The following is a 19,994-nucleotide window of genomic DNA, read 5'->3' as shown; positions in this document are numbered from 1 at the left end:
TCATGAAAGGTGAAGAGGCCAAAGGATGACTCTTATTAGATAGTGGTGGCTGCTTTGGGATAGAGTAGCTTTTTTGCTGTTAGGAACTGACTGGCCAAACTTGAAATCACACTAAGTGGGTCATTTTTCTTGTTAGAATATACACCGTCAAGAAGTGAGACTGAGTCAAGGATGGTAGTACACACCATAATCCTAGCACTTGAGAGGGGGAAAGAGAATTAGGAGTTGAAGGCCAGCCTCTGTTACATGACAAGTTTAAAGCCAACCTGAGCTATATGAGACTCTGCCTCAAAAAATTGGAAATGAAAAAGAAAGTATTTAAAAAAGGAAAAAGACAGACAAGGTGGTACACATCTTTAATACCAGCACTTGTATTTGGGAGGCAAATGTAGTGGACCTCTGTGTTTCAGGAAAGCCAGGGTTACAAAGAGAGATCTGTCTCAAAAGAGGCAGGTTGCAAATAAGTAAAAATTATTGTCTTTTTTATTTAACAGGAAAGACTGTTTAAAATTAATGAAATACCTTTTGGAACAGTTGAAAAAAGAGTATCAAGAACTAGATGAATTCTGTTCTTACTATGTGAAAACTGCAATCTTTCACATGTGGACTGAGAACCCACAAGACAGTCATTGGGACCCCAAGCAACTGAGCACCTGCTTTGATGAGTTTTTGACGTTCTTTGTTGAGTGCCTCAGGACAGAGAAACTGATGCATTATTTTATTCCAAAGTTCAATCTATTCTCTCAAGAAGAAATTGACCAAAAAAGTAAAGAATTTCTGTTAGAGAAAATTGAATATGAAAGAAACAATGGATTTCCAATTTTTGACAAGTTTTGAAATTATGTATTTGTCTGTATGTTATAATGTGTTCTTGTGGGTGTGTGTTTAGGACAGAGGTTGATGCCAAATGTCTTCCTCAATCACACTTCACTTTTTTGAGACAAAGTCTGCTTCTGAACCCAGAGCTCATGGACATGTCCAGGCTGATTGGCCAGTGAGCTCCTGGGATCCGCCTGTCTCTGCTTCTCCAGCCCTGGGATCATGGATGAGCATCACCTAGACAGCATTTCACTGTTGCTGGGGATCTGAACTCAGGTCCTCATGTGTGCAAAGCCAGTACTGTACTGACTGAGCCCTCTTCCCAGCCTGGGACTGTATTTTGAAATGAAACTGGGTTCAAATCCATTGTGGTGGTGTGTGCCTGTAGTCCCAGCACATGAGAAATGGAGCCAGAACAACAGTTCCATGTGATCCTTGGCTGTATCTCTAGTTCAAGGATAGCCTGGGCTACATGAAGCCTGCTTAAGGCAAGGTATAAAAGGGGCTTGGAGGGATGGCTCGGTGGTTAAGAGCACTTACTGTTCTTTCAGAGGACCTGGGTTTGGTGCTCAGCACCCAATGGCAGGTCATAACCATGACTCCAGTTCCAGGAAGTCTAGCCTGCTCACTGCAGGATCCTGCTTGCACATGGCGTATGCACACAAACACATATACAAGAGAAATATTTTTTAAAAGCACAAAAAATAGAAAATGAAACTATGATACGATCCCACGATATGTTAAGTGTGTTGGCACTTATAATCCTGGCACTTGAGAAACTGAGGTATGAGGGTTGCCATGAATGCAAGGCCAGCCTGGGCTACAGAATAAGATCTTGTCTCAAAAAATAAAACACAAGCCAGCAGCAGTCCCTATGAGTTGCCATGGTGTTTGGGCTGGGTCTGCTCACCCGTCCTGACTCAGAAAGGTACAGTGCTTTGTTTTTGTTTTTCTTCTTTTGGATGCTGGTCAGAACCTAAAGAGGCTTTTCCTGATATTTGTGCTTCCTTACTTTTTCTCTTGAAGTTCCCTCCAACCCCTCGACACATATACACCACATGGCTGCTTATCTATCAAGTGGCTGATGTCCTCTTTGAATACAAAACAACCCCCCCAAATGTGATTCTAATAATGCAAAAGCTCACAGCAATAACTAAAACGAATATAATTTAGTTGTCAGTTTTTCGTTCATTCACTCAAATATAAAGATTATAATAAAAGTTAAATACTAAAAATAAAAAGGAAAACCTTGCCATCTGGGAAAGGGAAAACAAATATATATCTTTCCCTAATTAAATGCATTAAGTCCTTAATGAATATCACTTCTCACCTAGTGTAAGTCTGCAGAAGGCTGTGAGAGACCATAATCGAATGGTTGATTGAAGCCTTGTTCAAATACAGGAAATGGACATGAAAGTGGTGTCTGGTCCTGTGTCCCAGGGTAGGAAAGGAAAGGAAAATTAAGTTCTGCATCTACTTCAGGTACCCTATCATGTGTGGATAAGCTTGTAATTTATTTTTATTTTTGTTTGTTATGTGTTTCTCCAAAAGCACTGGTACCTAACACAGAAATGAGTGTAGGGCAGAGGGCGACTCTCCTCTGTATTCAAGCAGCATTCACCAGTGACAAGTGATGCTCACTAACTCTTTCTGGAGAACTTTGGTCTGCACTGTTGCGGGAGCCTCTTTCTCATTGTCCTGTACTTGTTAGTTCCCTGTGTAACAAATCATGTCTACCACATGTGTTGTCTTCACTTTTTTGGTATCTTACAGTAAATAAGATTTAAAAGTTTTAATGTATGAATTTATCAGTCTCAGAGTTTGTGCCTTGTACTTAACCACTAGGTTTGAATGTCATAGAAAAAGCGTCCACATGGGGAGGAAAAGTTTTGAGGACAATTAACAAGTAGATGCCAGACCAAAAAAAAACCAAACAACCAAGCTCTATTTAATATCTTAAAGTGAGTCCTTGTTCCCCCCTCCCGAAAAAAGAAAGGTACACAAAGCCCGGGATTCAGTTCCCAGCACCTAAATAAGAAAAAAGAAAATTACAGGCCTTGCATTTCAGATCCTCTTGACCCAGTCTCACCAGTATCTGGGATTACATCCATACACTACCAGGCTGGGTTTGTACTGCTCTTCTGAGTTCAACTCATGCTTAGATTTTGGAAAACTAGTTCCTTACTGTTCTGATGTCTTTTTTTTTTTTTTTTTCAAGACAGGGTTTTGGTGTAGTTTGGGGGCCTCTCCTAGATCTCACTCTGTAGACCAGGCTGGCCTCGAACTCACAGAGATCCGTCTGGCTCTGCCTCCCGAGTGCTGGGATTAAAGGTGTGGGCCACCATCGCCCAGCTGCACCCAACACAATTTATCCATTTGAAGGGTACCGTTCAATGGTGAACCTGGGTCTTCTGCAAGAACAGAGGTGTCCTTAGTCACTGAGCCATTTTTCCATTCCCAGAAAGTACTCTTGGCTATGAAGCCATCTTCTCAGCCCCAAAGTATTGCCAATTCATCTTCAATGTGATGGTTGCAGTTCGTTTTCTGCCACAAAAAGGGATAGAACTGCCAGGCGGTGGTGGCACACACCTTTAATCCCAGCACTTGGGAGGCAGAGCCAGGCAGATCTCTGAGAGTTTGAGGCCAGCCTGGTCTACAGAGCAAGATCCAGGACAGGCACCAAAGCTACACAGAGAAAACCTGTCTCGGAAAAAAAAACAAAAAACCAACCAACCAACCAACCCAACAAACAAACAAACAAACGGGATAGAACCTAGGACCCCACACATGGTCAAGCACTTTACCACTTTAAAAAGTGGTGTTTTTTGTTTTGAGACAGGGTGTCTCTGTATAGTCCTGGCTGTTCTGGAACTCACTTTGTAGACTGGCCTTGAACTCAGAGAACTGTGTGCCTTGGAGTCCTGAGATTGAAGGCTGCATTTTTTTTTTTTTTTGTTCTAAAGGAAGGTTATCTAGTGGTTATTGAAGCTCTGGTTGTGCTCACATCATCTCAGGACTTGGGTGCAGGTTCTATAAGACGACAAAGTGACAGGAAGCTACCCAATGCCTGGATTGTACAGTTGTCGCTCTCAGGGAAGCAGGTCACTGTCCCTGCACTCAGGCTCTTATGATTGTTTACAATAAGACCACTTATCTGCAGTTTTGCTTTCCATGATTTCTGTAACAGTCAACTGTGGTCCAAAAACATGAAATGGAAAACTTTGGAAATAAAAGATGTACATGTAAAGTTGTATGTTGCTTGAGTAGCATGTTGGAATCTTGTACCATCATACTCTACCTACAGTACCTTGCTCAAACATGAATCATTCCTTTGTTCACCATATCCATACTGTATATGCTACCTTACCATTACTTACATAATAGCACCCTTAAAATTTTTTTTAGATTTTTCTTGTGTATTAGTTTTTTGCCTTAATGTATGTATGTACACCACGTGCATGCCTGTAGAGGTCATAAGAGGGGTCAAGTTCCCTGGAACTGGAGTTACAGGTGGTTGAGCTGCCATTTCAGTGCTGGGAACTGAACCTGAGTCCTCTGCAAGAGCAACAAGTGGCTCTAACCACTGAGCATCTCCTCAGCTCCTACAATTGCAGGTTGACTTTTGGGTTTTCCAGACAGGGTTCCTCTGTGTAGCCCTGGCTGTCCTAGAAGTCGCTTTGTAGACCAGGCCTGCCTCTGCCTCCCGAGTGCTGGAATTAAAGGCGTGGGTCACCACAATTGCACTCAAATCAACAATTATTGTACCCCTGCAGTCCTTGTGTTTTTAACCCGTTATTGAATAATGGCTCTAAAATGCAATAGCATTAACACTAGCAACTTTGGCTATGTCAAAGAGAAAGGTAGCAATGCTTTAAAAAAGTAAAAGGGGGGCTGGAGAGATGGCTTGGTGGCTAAGAGTACTGGATGCTCTTCTACAGGACCCCGGTTCAATTCTTAGCACCCACATTTATCTGTAACTCCAGGCCTAGGTACAACTCCAAGTGATCTGATGCCCTCTTTTGGCCTCCATGGGCACTGCAAACTATGTTTATGCAAGCTAAACATCCATATACATTAAAAAAAAAATAAGTGAAATGGTCTGAATAAGGAAAACTAATATTCAAACATTTCTAAGATTTACAGTAACAATGATCTATCTGAAAGTATGAAGAAAAGGTAAAAATGTGCTGGCTTTGCTGCAATTACTTAACTATGCATAAGTGCTCAGTTAAGATGGAAAAGGTATTAACTTTGTTGGTGGGAAATATCAACAGAAAATGTTTCATTGGAAATCCGTGTCCCATACAGTATGTCCCCTATGAAGAAGACTCTAGCAAACGGGCCCTGAAGCAATACTGCTGAGCTCTTCAGTGCAGGCACGGATGCAGGCTCAACAGGCTGGGTCAGAAAACAGATTGCTGGAGAGCCCAGGTCTACCACTGGAGAAAGCTGTGACTGGATTTCCAGCAGAATTTAAGATGATACAGAGGAGAGCTGGGGATGCAGCTTAGGACAGAGTACATGTCTATCACATGGGAAGAAGCCCTGGCTTTGATCCCTCGCACCATTGCTGCCCCCACCAAAACAGGCATGGTACCTCCAGCAATTGGGAGTCTGTGGCGCAATGATTAAGATCAGCCTAGGGGACAAAACAGCCACATAAAGGTCCTTAAAAAAGCAAAAACACTACACCAACAACCAACCAACCAACCAACCACCCACCCAAAAAACCCAAGAGGGGCTGGTGTGATGGCTCAACAGATACAGGAACTTGCCATACCAGCCTGGTGGTTTGAGTTCAATCCCTGGAACCCACACAAATGTGGAAGGAGAGACCTGACTCTGAAGTTGCTCTTTGACCCGCAACGTGTGTGACGTGACATACATGCACAACATACCCATGCAGACACAGTGATACATTAAAAAACCTTGAAAACAACCCAAACCGAATTAAAAAAAAAAGAGGGGAGGGTTAGGGAGATGGCTCAGTGGGTAAGACTTCTGGCTGTGAAAGCAAGGGGACCTGACTTCAAATATCCAGAACTCACATAGAAGCTGGGCTTGACTGCATATGCCCAACTCAAGTTGGGGATGGAGACAGGTGGGTCCCAGGAACTTGCTGACCAGCCAGTCTAGCCAAACCAATGGGCTTCAGGTTTAGTGATACACCCTATTTCAAAAAATAGGGTAGTGATAGAGGACTATTCCCAGTGCCCTCCTTTGGCCTCCACAGGCACGTGCACCCACATATACATATGCACATACACTGTGCACCTGTGGAAAATCTTGTACAGTGCCTATCTCAGTTACTTTTTCTGTTGCTGTGATAAAATATTTTGGGTTTATTTTATCTCATAGTTCCCAGGGTATGGTTCATCATGGCAGGGACTTCCTTGTAGGTATATGAAGCAGCTGGTTACATTGCATATACAGTTGAGAGAGAGTAATCAGTGTTCATACTCAGCTAGCTCCCTTTTTATACACTCCAGGACCCAAGCCCTTGGGATGCTGCTGCCCACCTTTAGGCTCGCTTTTCCCATCTCAATAAACCTAATTAAGATAATTCCTCACAGACCTGGTCAAAGACTAACCAATGGAAGTAATCTACACAGCTGTATCCAGCCAGAGGCTTGCTTCCTCAGTGATTCTAGATTCTTCAAGGTGACAATACTTAGCCCTCAGTGCCTGTAACTTTATCATAGATGTGTATGCACAGGAACAACACACATCTGATTCAATACTATCCAGTTTCAAGCATCTACTGGAGGGCTTCGAATGTAGTGCCCTCAAATAAGAGACTGTAACTGCCACAACTCAAAGGGTACCTAAAGAAAGACATTTAAAATGACAGGAATGTGAGTGGTGGTACATGCATGCAATCTCAGCACTCAGGAGGTGAAGGAAGGAGGATCAAAAGTCAATAGTCATGCTACATAGCAAGGCTGGCCTAGGATACATGATATTCCTTTTGGTTCTATTATTAATCTTGCCACTAAATCTCAGTAAACACTGTGTGGATGAATAATGTAGACATGAGGATGGCTTACCATCATCACACATAACATACACACAAATATAATTACATACACTGAGAGATTAAAGCTACACAAACCCTAGAGCTTATAAATATACAAGCAACTGTCATTTACAGTGGAACAGGTCACAGAACCATACAGGAGCAGTAAGACAGATGAGATTGAAGAAGCATTAATGTAAACGCAGTTTGATTTTCTCAGGATGCCAGTGTAGAGTTATGGGTCGAAATATAAAGACGGACAAATGGTTCATGTTTTCTCTATTTTTTTCACACTTCCAAAAGGTGATCTGTACTTACCTGAACAAAGTATATCCAGATAAAATACTGTTTGTATAATACAAAACTAAAATACCATCTAGAAAGAAAAAAAAAATCAACTTTTCTTTTTATTGCAAAAAATCAACATTTTGTTCACAGTATCTTTTCACTGCCATGACAACATCTGAACAAGCATCAAACTCTTCACAGATGTTGGTGCAGCAACATTACAGGTGATAACTGTCTTTTTTTTCTTTTGCAGTGCTAAGGGTTGAAACCTTGATCTTGCACATGCTAGGCAAGCACCCTACCACTGAGCTACATCCTCAGCCCCCAAAGTTCTCATTTTTAAATAGAAAACATTATAAATAAAACCTTAACAAATATCCATGAAAAAATTTCAACAAGGTTAAAAACTATGATTTTTATTAAAGAAAGTATAAAACATTGAATTCTACATTTAAAAACACTATTATTTTAAGAATCAGCCTTGTCTCTTCATATTGATATACATTTCAACAATTCCACTTTGAATAAAATCTTGAATCCTGAAAAATAAGTGGGGGAAAATGTTACTATTTACAAAATTCTTGGTTTTTGTTTGTTTTGCTTTGTTTTTTGAGACAGGGTTTCTCTGTGTGGTCCTGGCTGTCCTGGAGCTTGCTCTGTAGATCAGACTGGCCTCAGAGATCTGCCTGCATCTACATCCCAAGTGCTTATAAAGGCATGCATACTACCACCCAGCTCAAAATTCTTTTTTTAAAAGGTGGTGTGATTATATAATATAAAATACACTATCTCAACCATTTTCAAGTGTGCAGTTCAGTGCTGATGACTATATTCACGGTTGTGCAACCTGCAAAATTCAAACTCTATATCCATTAAACAGTGATGCTGCTTTGCTTAACTTACCCCCACTCATCTTTGAAAGCATTATTCTGTTTCCATGACTTTTCTTCTTTGAGATAGAGTCTCATGTAAGCTTAGGCTGCCCTAGAACTCCTGATCCTGTTGCTTCCACTGGAATTTGCTATTTTAGATGCTGCATACTGGATTCATATATAATATTAGTTCTTTTGCAACTTTTTCATTTAAAGCATAATATCCTCAAGACTGACTCTGGTTGCAACAGGCCACAAACCCTTTTAAGGTTGTATGTCCCACTGTTATGTATGTGATGCACTGTATTAACTTACTCCTGGACCTTTGTATTGTGTAGTTAGAATTTTCTTTGGGCTGTCAACCAGCTCCCCAATAAAGACGTGGAGATTTATTATTAATTATGAAGGCTCAGCCTTAGCTTAAGCTTGCCCCACTAGCTCTTTTAATTTAACCTGTTTCTATTCATCTACATTTTGCCTGGGGCTTTTACCTTTCTTTTATTCTGTATGTCCTACTTTCCTGCTTCCTCTGTGTCTGTCTGTCTCTCTGGCTGTTGGTGTCTCCTTGGTGTCTCTGTTTCATTCTGTGAGCCTAAATTCCTCCTCCTACTTTATGTTTGAGCAGGTAAAAGACATCTGTCAACTTTTTAAGTTACTTTGGACTGTATAAACCAAACCTCTATCCATGCCATATGAAAGGACGAAATGTAATAGTAAGTCAAGAGGACTCTGTAACCAACAAGATTTATCATGTCTCATCCAGTCTGAGAGCTGTTCCCGTATAGAGGGATAAGAACATGCATCACCTGTCTTGTAGTTTTTGTAGGTTTATTTCTTTATGTGTATAGCCAGAATTTTCAGGGGGTCTCCCCTAATCAAATCTGGCCTCTATTAATTTTGAAGGAATCCACAGCCTTTCATTTCCTGTGGAAACAAAAGTATAACCTCTCCCCCAATGCAATTTTCTGAATTCCATTTAAAAGTTAAGACATCACTCAAGTATCTATGCTGGTTTAATTCAGCAGTTCCTTTTACAATCCTATGTCTCTCAGCAGCTGTTGTTCACTCATCAGCACTCAAAAAATTCAAAGTCAACCAAGCACCATACAGGATCCAGACTCCCTGTGTATTTTCCATCTTTATGTGGCTTATTATTTTTATATTACTTTACTCTTTCTTGAAAGACTAATTATTTTTAAACTATTTACTTTTTCCTATGACTGTCTATACCCATTTTTCTTTCATAAGCACCTACACATACTGTAACCTGTTTATTTTTTATTTTTTAATTTTTTTGATCTGAACATGTTTTCTGTGCACCTGTAGTGTTCTCTTACAAACCTTAAACTGCTAAGTGGCAGCTAGGCCCTCTGCCTTGTGGCTCTGGTAGTGAGCTGTGTATAACTGAGAGCTGCATTTAACCACCCCAACTCTAGGAAGTTGGTACCTATACTGTGGCAGGCATTTTTACTTAGCTTGCTGTTACTACTTAGCATGATGGCTGCTCAAGTGTTCTGCTGCACACCAGTGCCTCTTAAAGGAGAAGTATCGTTTTTTGTTTGTATGTTTGTTGGTTGTTTTTTTGTTGTTGTTGTTGATTTTTTCCAGCTTTCTCAGTCCTATGTGGAAATTCAGGCCTCATGTCTATCTTTGCATAGTTAAACAAATATTCTGCAACATTTCCCCCTTTTTGTCTAAATAAAAAGGTTTTTTAGCTTTAACATAGTAAGACTATATACAATAAGAACAATTATCAAGTAAGAATTACATTACAATATCCAGTCCATTTGCATTGGCAAATTTGGAGAAGATACTCCATTATCTATCCTATTTTGGTGAGTTTAAAGTTGTGTACCTAATTTACTTATTGTTTAACTATGCAAAGATGTGTTGCATTTATTTAACTATGTAAAGATATGTTGCATTTGTTTATGTTGTGGAATAATTTACAAATATTCTGCAACAGGGTTGCTTCCAAGAGAGTAGTGCTGATTTTTAAGTATGATGCTATGAAATAAGCGCATACATTTTTGAGGTTCTATTTCCTATTCTTTTGAATATATACTCAGAAGTAGATTTGTGACGTCATATGATTGCTAAGGAAGCACTACAGTGTTTACTACAGGAGACAAATTAATTTACAACCCCACCAACAGTGAACAAGGGGTCCAATTTTTCCACATGCTTGCTAACACCTGACATTTTCTGATAGTCATTTGATAAATACATAAGTTACTTCTGGGTTGTATATTTTGTTATGCACCTGTAACCTTAGCACTTGGGAGGCTAATGCAGGAAAGGTAGAAGGGTGGCAGGTGTGAGGCCAGCCTGGGTGGCATGTCTAAAAAAGGGTATATTAACCAGACTTTGGTAATAGGTGAAAGAGTAAGAATTCATCACTTATTATGTTAGTGGTTTTCAGAGATTATGATGATTGTAATACATATACCATCTGCACCTAGTTTTGAAGGACAGAGATTTGCTGGGTGTGGTAGTACATACTTTTAATCCCAGAATTTGGGAAGGAGAACTCTTTATGAGTTCAGGATCAACCTGGTCTACATAGAGAGTTCTGAGACATCCAGTGATACATACAGATACCCTGTCTCAGAAAACAAACAACAAAACAAACAAAAAACAAAGACAGTGATTTGAATGTCTACACCATAAAAGTTTACCTGTGGCACGCTAGTGCTACACTAGACGTTTAGTAAAACTTCTGTGGCTTTCCTTGAGGTCTTCCCAATTTTTTTTCCATCTCTCTTTTTAGTTTATTTGCTTTGTATCTCTCAGCCATTAAGACAAGTTCCTCTGGGATACTCTGAAATTATTAAATGTGTTACTAGGATTCTGGGTTCCTTCCTTCCTACAACATGCTAAATGACCTTCAAATTATTTTAGAGAATCCCACAATTATATCTTTCAAAAAAGGAAAAAAATAAGGGAAGAAAAGAAAGGTCTTACCAGTTAAGTCCTAAATATATTTCTAAGCTACAGAGCAATGTACCCATCATTTTTCTACTCCATTTCTATTGTTTCCTAGCTGCCTAACAGTTTCCTTAACACATGCTTCTATTTTCAAATGTTGTGTTTTATGTGTATGACTCTCTTGCCTGCATGTATGTCTACATACCACTTGTGCACTTGGGTGTCTGCAGAGGCCAGAAGGGGGATTCTAGAACTAGAGTTACAGATGATGTGAGCCATCATGTGGGTGCTGGAAATTGATTCCGGGTCCTCTGTTAATGCGCTCTTAATTGCTGAGCCATCCCTCCAGCTCTAACACATCTTAAAAAAATTATATATTTTATTTTGTGTACGTGTATGCTCAGGCTCAGGTTCGTGGACAACTCTTGGGAGTCAGTTCTCTCCTGCTATATTGAGGGATCTGGGATCAAATTCAGGTTGTCAGGCCCTACATGTACTTGCTTCTACCTGGTGAGCCATCTTGATGCCCTTTATATTTATATTTATATATATGATTTAACTGAATCATACATAAAACAGTAGGTTTCCACTATATGGCTTTTTCATAATCCTCCATTCTGGTCAACTCTCCTTCTCTCCCTCAGTTTCCAACACTCCTTTCTTTCTAATGGTACCATTTCTCATGTATTCTGTCTTACCACTGGACCTAGAGTGTTCCCACTGCTATCTATTGCTCACTCATATCACATTAGGTTTCTCAATCATATACTCCCATAGCTCACAGTCTTTGCCATGTTATAACCCTCATATTAGTGTTTTGTTATACATCTTACTTGCCAAGCAGGGCCTTCATTACCTGACACAACATATAACTAAAACATTAACATGTAAATTTCAAATACGTTGCATATTCTCACCTGATTTGCTCTTTCCAGAATATTAATCAATTCAGTGGCAACCCTCCAATCATTTCTTGTGATAAGAGTAATTGACATGCCAGTCCGCCTTGAAGAGGGAAAAGGTTTATGTAATTTATTTTATACCGCACTCATAATTCGGTTAATACAGAAAACAGAACAAAAAAAGAAACCTCAACCTTTACACGTGTTTTAGAATTAATATCACATAAACAGCAACTTAGAATCTGAATAAAGTCATCCCTTTGCATTCAATGGAGTTGGCTCCAGGACCCCATGAGCACATCCAATCAGAGGATGCTCAAGTCTCTTACATAAAATAGCATCACATTTATACATTGTCCTGCATAATGTAAATCACACCTAGCTTACTTATTGCACAAGTGTACACACACTCTAAAACAGATGTCACAATCTTTTATCTTGGGAACAAAGACAAGAAAAAAAATCTATGTTTAGCACAGGCAGGTTATTTTTTTAACATTATTTGTTTTTATTTTATGTACATTGGTGTTTTGCCTGCACGTATGTTTGCATGAAGTGTCAGATGCCCTGAACAGATGTTACAGACAGTTGTGAGCTGCATCCATGTGGATGCTGGGCAGCCAGTGCTCTTAACCACTGAACCATCTCTCCAGCCCCACACAGGCACTTTTTAAAAAACATTTTTGGCCAGGCGGTGGTGGCGCACACCTTTAATCCCAGCACTCGGGAGGCAGAGACAGGCGGATCTCTGTGAGTTCGAGACCAGCCTGGTCTACAGAGCAAGTTCCAGGAAAGGTTCAAAGCTACACAGAGAAACCCTATCTCAAAAACAACAACAACAACAACCCCCCCCCAAAAAAAACCCCAAACCTCCCCCCCCCCAAAAAAAACATTTTTGATTTATGGTTGGTCAGGTCTGAAACAGAAATTCTGGGTTCAGAAGGCTGGTGGAATTTTCAATTACTTTAAAAACAGCCCAGGGGTTCAACAGGGGTAAAAAGTTCTCTTCTTGTGTTAATGCAAACTTGTACTTTGTCAATAACAATAAAAATAATCACTGAGCACAGCTTACTGTTGGAATACTGTACTGCAGGCTTAAAATATTAGCATAAACAATTACATACTTGGGAAGCTAAGGCAGGAAGATCACAAAGTTCAAGGCTTGCATTGGCGAATTAGTAAGACTGGGGGGTAGGGAGTGTGGTGGGGGAATACAAAAAGTCCAGCGATGTGGCTTAGGGATACAACACTTTCTAGTATGTGTGAGGCCTTAAATTCAATCCCCAGTACTGCAAAAAACCCCAAACACACAGGGGTTGGAGAGATGGCTCAGCAGTTAAGAGCACTGGTCACTCTTCCAGAGGTCCTGAGTTCAATTCCCAGCAACCACATGGCAGCTTACAATCATCTATAATGGGATCTTCTCATGTGTAGATGAATATGTAGACAAAGTGCCCATATACATAAACAGTCTTTAAAAAAACAACAAAACGTTAAGTAACAACAAAAATGAAACACTCACAAAACCTACGAACAACAACTATAAACAAACAATTGAAAAAACTCAAAGTACAAGAAGCCAGTCACACCAGGATCTAGTTCCTCCAGATAAAAAGGGATAAAAGAGTCAATTGGGGTCTAGCATTTACAAGAGAATAAAATGGGTTTCTGGGCAAGAACAGTCTCTGAGGGGAGTGAAGGGAATCCAGAAGTAGAACTGGCTTCTCTCCTGGGTAGACCCGCTGGCTTACCCTGCTCTCCCAGTGCGTCCTACTCTGTGTACATATTCTTCAATGTTCCGTGGAAAATCGTAATTGTAGACATGAGTGATATCATGGACATCAAGACCTCGAGATGCCAAGTCAGTAGCGATGAGTATTCTCACTTTACCTAAAGAGTAAAGGCAAATAAACACTAAACCTGTCTGGTAACAGCCAGTCCAAGACATGTGAAATTTAATTATTCTTATTATTTAATTAGATGATTATTGCTTATAGTGAAAGTGGAAAAGAAAGCTTTTTAAACTACTGGCAAGTCACAGCACAACATACCACAGCTCAGCAAATGGTTCTCTCCTGAACTATCTGAACAATGTGGGAAAGAGACTATTTTGGTGGTCTGAATGAAAATGGCTCCCATAGACTCCTATGTTTAAATGCTTGGTCCCTGTTGTAATTTGAGGGAGGAATTAGGAGGTGTGGCCTTGTTGGAAAGTATACAGCACTGGGGGAGGGCTTGAAGTTTCAGAACCTCCCATCATCCCTAGTGCAGCTCTCTGTTTCAAGAGCTCTCAGCTGCTGCTCCAACACCACGCCTGCCTGCTGTCAAGCTCCTCATGATGATGGTGATGGGTCCCAAATAAAGCCTTCCTTTTATAAGTTGCCTTGGTCAAGATGTTTTATCACAGCAGTAGTGAGGTAACTAAGACATATGTCTTTCAGGTAAACTAATATACAGTCTCCGCTACAAGTTAATATTCTGACGCTTGTTCATGTATTGGTCTTTGTGGAATTAGCTGGTTATTTCTCAGAAGCAGATTAATATTCAGAGCTCTAACAAGTCTATCTTGGATTTACAAGGTGAGGACAGACTGAGAAATAGGAAATATGAAAAGTATCATCACTCAGTCAAGTCTAGGTACTGGAATTCCCTGAAACTGCCACAGACAGCAATTATAACTCACCTGTTTTAAAGTTCTCTAATGCTTTCTCTCGGTCACTCTGCTCTCTGTTGCCATGCAGAGACTCTACTGATATGTGTCGGAGAATCAGGTCACTTGATAAGTGATCAGCACTGAAGTACAGAATAAAGTTAATGATCTTAAGTGCTTATTCTAATACCATCATCAACTAGCAAACAATCTGTCAACTTCTCCATTTGAAATTAGATACAGACCCAGCCATGAGTAAATCAACTGGACTGCTGAGGATAATGAAAGCACAAAGAAATACCTACACAGCTTTTCTGCTGACAAAGACGATGACTTTATCTTTAGGTGACATATTCTCTAGGAAAGTTTGGATGTGAGTTCGTTTCTCTTCTTCTGTGGTGATGATTATATTTTGCTTCACTGTACTAACAGCCTAAATAATTGAGAGATCACAGTACATTAGCACCACCCACAATTGGCTCAAAAATGCATTTTTAGTCAGTTAATACTTTGAAAATAGAAAAGTTGTGAGCATAGCAAAATTCCTATTTCTACTCAATACTTACAGCTCAGTCTTTGATTTTTATTATTTATTTACCCACACTGAGTCTGGGAACACATGAATGATCAGGAGGCATGCTAAAAGCTATTGACTACTGTTGTAACAACAACCATCAAGTAATACTATGTTTGCAAGAATTATCTTCCTGAACATTGCATATCAAACTTTCAGTGATGGATGAGATGAGACATGAATCTCAATTCAGCAAGTACTTTGTCAATTTAATACAAAATTGACTAGTATCATTTTTTAACCATAATGAAAAAAAAAGAACTCTTTGGATAAACTAGATTGTAGTAGCACTCACAGTTTTTTCCCTGAATGTCTACCTATCACTTCACAAAGTATTAGTTTACATTTGCTATTATTTTTTATGCGTATGTGTGCAGAAACATGAGTGTGGAGGCCAAAAGTTGACAGGATCCTCCTCAATTGCTCCCCACTTTGTTAAATAAGGCAGGGTCTCTCACTGAACTTGGAGTTCTCTCTGATGTTGACTAGTCTCACTAGTTAGCTTGTCCTGGGGATGCTGTCTTTGTGATGCCACCATTTACCTGATTTTTTACTTGGGTTCTGAGAATATGAATTCCACGTTTGAGTGGCAAGCACTGTATCCATTGAGCCCTCTCCCCAATCCCTCTATTTTCACGTGTGTGTGTGTGTGTGTGTGTGTGTGTGTGTGTATACACATATATATATTATACACATATACATATACACTAATGAGTCAACAAAATAGACATATCAAAATCAGCTATTTCCCCCTGGTGCTGGGAACTGAACCCAGAGCCTCATGAATGCTTATCTATTCCATCACTAAAGTACACCCCCCCCTGCTTTTAACTATGTTCTTTAAGTGTAATTATAATTTTTTTTTTTTTTTTTGGTTTTTCGAGACAGGGTTTCTCTGTGTAGTTTTGCGCCTTTCCTGGGACTCACTTGGTAGCCCAGGCGTAATTATAATTTTTAATAGCACTAAAAACAAACTTACAACTAGATCCAATGTACCAACATAGACAATCATCGGCTCTTTCAAATAAGACTGTGCAAGGCGGCGGACAGCATTTGGCCAAGTAGCACTGGAAACAAAACAAGACACACCAACATCAAAACTTTATTATAACATGCTATCAAATTTCTTGAAGCATGCTGTGAACCATGCTACTCATGAAAGGCATCTTTATATTTCTAACCTTCTAAACAAGTGAAACAAATTTACAGTTACATTCTATTAAGAGTTGTCTAGGGGCTGGAGAGATGGCTCAGAGGTTAAGAGCACTGACTGTTCTTCCAGAGGTCCTGAGTTCAATTCCCAGCAACCACATGGTGGCTCACAACCACCTGTAATGAGATCTGGTGTCCTCTTCTGGCCTGCAAGGACACATGCAGGCAGAACACTGTATACATAATAAATAAATAAATCTTAAAAAAAAAGAGTCGTCTAGTTACAGTCAAGCTACTGGACACAACCTTTAAGTTTAATAAAAGGTTGTTTTTCATTTACTTATTTTTTGTTTATATTATCCAAAAGTTAAGGATGCCTATATAACTTCAAATGGATTTTCATATGTAAAAAGGTAATAAAAGTTAACTTCAAATGGATTTTCATATGTAAAAAGGTAATAAAAGTTTAGTTGTATCTCATCGTCTATAAAAGTCAAAATGAACAAACCACCAAAGTCAAAACAATACTTATCATACAGTGTCAACAAGGAAAACCAGGTGCTTAGGCCCAATACAAATAATTTTACGTATATTGGTCAAAGGCTATATAAATTTATACTTTTCTCCAACATAAAGTAATGAAATTGGTCACCTTTTGTACCTTCATATACAATGAAATGTAACTTCATTTTTTCTAAATGGCAGATATGTCTCTCTCTTCCTCTCACACACATACACACAGCCTACTGAGTTCAAATGTGTTGCCACATGCATGTGGGTGTAGGGCTATTCACCTTAGCATACATAGGCAATCTACTATGGCCCCACCCCTGAAGAAAATCGACTTTCTACTGGCAGCTGGCAACTGCCTTGAGTCCCCCACCCCCACCCTGTTCAGTCCATGATAGAATCCTGACTAGATCAACTGTATGCAGGTCTTGTGTAGCAACTGCTTGTCATGTTCAGAAGACACTGTTTTACAGTGCTTCCTGACCTCTGGTTCTTACATTCTTTCTGCCCCCTCTTCTGTGACAGTTTCTGAGCCTTGTGGAAGGGGGATTCATACACTATTCTTTAAAACAACATTTACTTTTATTATTTTAATTATATGTATATGTGTGCATGGGTGTATTGTATGCTTGTGACTGCAGGTGCCCCTTCAGGCCAGAGGCATCAGACTTCCTGGAAATGGAGTTATAGGTGGTAGTGAGCCACCTGATGTGGGTGCTGGGCACTGAATCTGGATCCTCTGCATGAGCAACAACCATTCTTAATCACTGAACCATTGTTCCAGCCTCCATACCCTTGTCTTTGTTGTTGTTGTTGTTAAAGATTTATTTATTCATTATCTATACAGTGTTCTGATGCACATATCCCTGCAGGCCAGAAGAGGGCACCAGATCTCATTACAGATGGTTGTGAGCCACCATATGGGTACTGGGAATTGAACTCAGGACCTCTGGAAGAGCAACCAGTACTCTTAACCTCTGAGCCATCTCTTCAGCTCCATACCCTAGTCTTAATAATTAAGACAAAGAATATAGGCCTAGGAAGAATTATTCTTTATAGATCACACAATCTCAGTTTTATATTAGGAAAGGTAATCAGAAATCAAATATTTATCTCTAAAGATAAGTGATCATTTATTCAATGTAAGATCTTTCCATGAAATGCAGCTTTCATGTAAAATCCATCCTGAGCGGCTTAAGCAGATGAAAACACTTGCTTTCCTGACTCCATTCCCAGAACCCACATGGTGGCCGGAACCTACTCTTGCAAGTTGTCCTCTCATCTCTCCACATATGCCACAGTGCATGCACACACAGACAAAAATAAACATAGCTGGGCAAGACAGTGCATGCTTTTAATTCCAGCACTTGGAAGGCATAGCTCTGTGAGTTTGAGGCCAGCCTGGTCTACATGGAAAGTTCCAGTCTCGGCAGAACTACATAGTGTCTCAAAAAAAAAAAAAAGTAACAAAAATAACAAAACCATCTATTATGTATGAAAGGTATAACAGTCAAGGATAAAGTAGAAATTGTTACACTTAAGAATCTCAAAATACTTTCAAGTAATGCTCTGAAAGATAGTTGAGCCGGGGCATGGTGGTGCATGCCTTTAATCCCAGCACTTGGGAGGCAGAGGCAGGCCAGCCTAGTCTGTAAAGTAAGTTCCAGGACAGCCAAGGCTGTTACACAGAGAAACCCTGTCTTGAAAAACAAAAACAAACAAACAAACAAACAAAAGATAGTTGAGAAAGCAACTTAATAGAACAGATTTTTAATCCACTGATTTCTATTCTGATTACATAATTAGGCATATTTACCTTGTCATAATAGTCTGCCGGTCGGGACGTACATCTAACAAAATCTTCATTATCTGGGGTTCAAATCCCATGTCCAGCATCTTGTCTGCTTCATCTAAAACCTGTATTCAAAGTGAAGAATGTGGCTAATCTCAGATCTAAATACTTATTTTCCCTATTACCTAATAAACTTCTCAGATACCAGAATAACTTTCTGTGGACATAGAATCTAGACTGATTTGTTTCACTTGATTCCCAATCGCTTCTGAATGTCTTAACTTTCCTACTCTTTACTATGCTAAACAGAATGAGAAAATAGTCCCAGAATAGAAAGCACTATAAAACAGCCATCCTCACTCCCATTTTTTAAAAATTCCATTCTTTTTCCTCCCAATATTCCAAACCCTTACTCCATGATTACCAAATAGGTTACACTTTTCAGGTTGACAAAGTTATTCATTTGTAGGTCATTCAATCTTCCAGGAGTTGCAATAATGATGTCTACACCTTTTGAAACATCTTGTATTTGTCCATCTCTATCGCCACCACCATATACACAAACACTTCAAAAAAAATTCAGAAGTTCATGTTTAAGCAAAGAACAACCCATCATAACTCAAAATCACAACTAACCTAAGCACTGTGGTTACAGGATAAGATGAAATAGAATACTTGATGCTTTTAGGAATAGCTGCCCCTTTGTGGAAACTATCCACACCGCCAGCCTACAGTGTTTCCTAAAGAACCAGGCTTCTACATTTTTTGGCTCTATGACGTGGGTATTGTTAATCAAATCAGATTCTGAAGGTGTGAAACTAATGAAGATGTCAGAAACTATGATAACAAAAGGTCAACTCAGAGCAAGAAGTTGTTGTATTATAGCACAGCAGTGACTAGCAATTTTTTTAAAATTTACATTGGTGTTCTGCATGAATGCATGTCTGTGTGAGGGGGTTGGATCCCCTGGAATTGGAGCTACAGACAGTTGTGAGCTGCTATGTGGGTGCTGGAAATTGAACCCAGGTTCTCTGGATGAGCAGCCAGTGTACTTAACAGCTGAGCCATCTCTCCAGTCCCGTACAGCAGTGATTTTAAAAATACAATTTATTTTTGTTTTTCAATACAAGGTTTCTCTGTGTAGCCCTGGCTGTCCTGGAACTCGCTCTGTAGACCAGGCTGGCCTTGAACTCAGAGATCCTACTGCCTCCGCCTCCCAAGTGCTGGGATTAAAGGAGTATACCACCATTGCATGGCTACAATGTATGTTAAGATGTATTTTTACTATTTTTAATTATGTGTTTGTCTGCACACAAGTATGTGCACATGAGTGCAGGCGCTCTTGGAGCCAGAAGTGTGGGATTTCCCTAGAGCTGGAGTTATAAGTGGGTGTGAGCTGAATGACTTGGGTGCTAGGAACAAGACTTGGGTCCTCTGTAAGAGGAGTAAGCACTCTTAACTGCTGAGCTATCTTGCCAGTCTATAAAATGT

At 39.7% G+C, this 19,994-nt stretch overlaps 2 protein-coding genes across 2 annotated transcripts in view; one reads left to right on the top strand and one right to left on the bottom strand.

The window, feature by feature from the left end:
* Positions 1–4,066, top strand: part of Cgas (cyclic GMP-AMP synthase) — a 20,383-nt gene extending 16,317 nt beyond the window's left edge. Inside the window, exon 5 of the mRNA XM_052715055.1 lies at positions 495–4,066. Within this exon, the coding sequence (XP_052571015.1) occupies positions 495–837 (343 nt within the window). The 3' untranslated portion in view covers positions 838–4,066. The remainder of the gene's footprint in view (positions 1–494) is intronic.
* A 6,387-nt stretch (positions 4,067–10,453) lies between these two features.
* Ddx43 (DEAD-box helicase 43) overlaps positions 10,454–19,994 on the bottom strand; it is a 31,769-nt gene continuing 22,228 nt past the window's right edge. Inside the window, exons 9-16 of the mRNA XM_052729477.1 lie at positions 18,928–19,069; positions 18,528–18,628; positions 16,029–16,116; positions 14,781–14,908; positions 14,509–14,618; positions 13,577–13,715; positions 11,841–11,928; positions 10,454–10,816 (exon numbers count right to left, since the gene is read on the bottom strand). Of these exons, the coding sequence (XP_052585437.1) occupies positions 10,703–10,816; positions 11,841–11,928; positions 13,577–13,715; positions 14,509–14,618; positions 14,781–14,908; positions 16,029–16,116; positions 18,528–18,628; positions 18,928–19,069 (910 nt within the window). The 3' untranslated portion in view covers positions 10,454–10,702. The remainder of the gene's footprint in view (positions 10,817–11,840; positions 11,929–13,576; positions 13,716–14,508; positions 14,619–14,780; positions 14,909–16,028; positions 16,117–18,527; positions 18,629–18,927; positions 19,070–19,994) is intronic.

Source organism: Peromyscus californicus, unplaced genomic scaffold, assembly GCF_007827085.1.
Source record: "Peromyscus californicus insignis strain IS unplaced genomic scaffold, ASM782708v3 Scaffold_11__1_contigs__length_118956290, whole genome shotgun sequence".
In the NCBI taxonomy this organism is placed as follows: Eukaryota; Metazoa; Chordata; class Mammalia; order Rodentia; family Cricetidae; genus Peromyscus; species Peromyscus californicus.
This window is presented reverse-complemented; position numbering and strand designations above follow the sequence as displayed.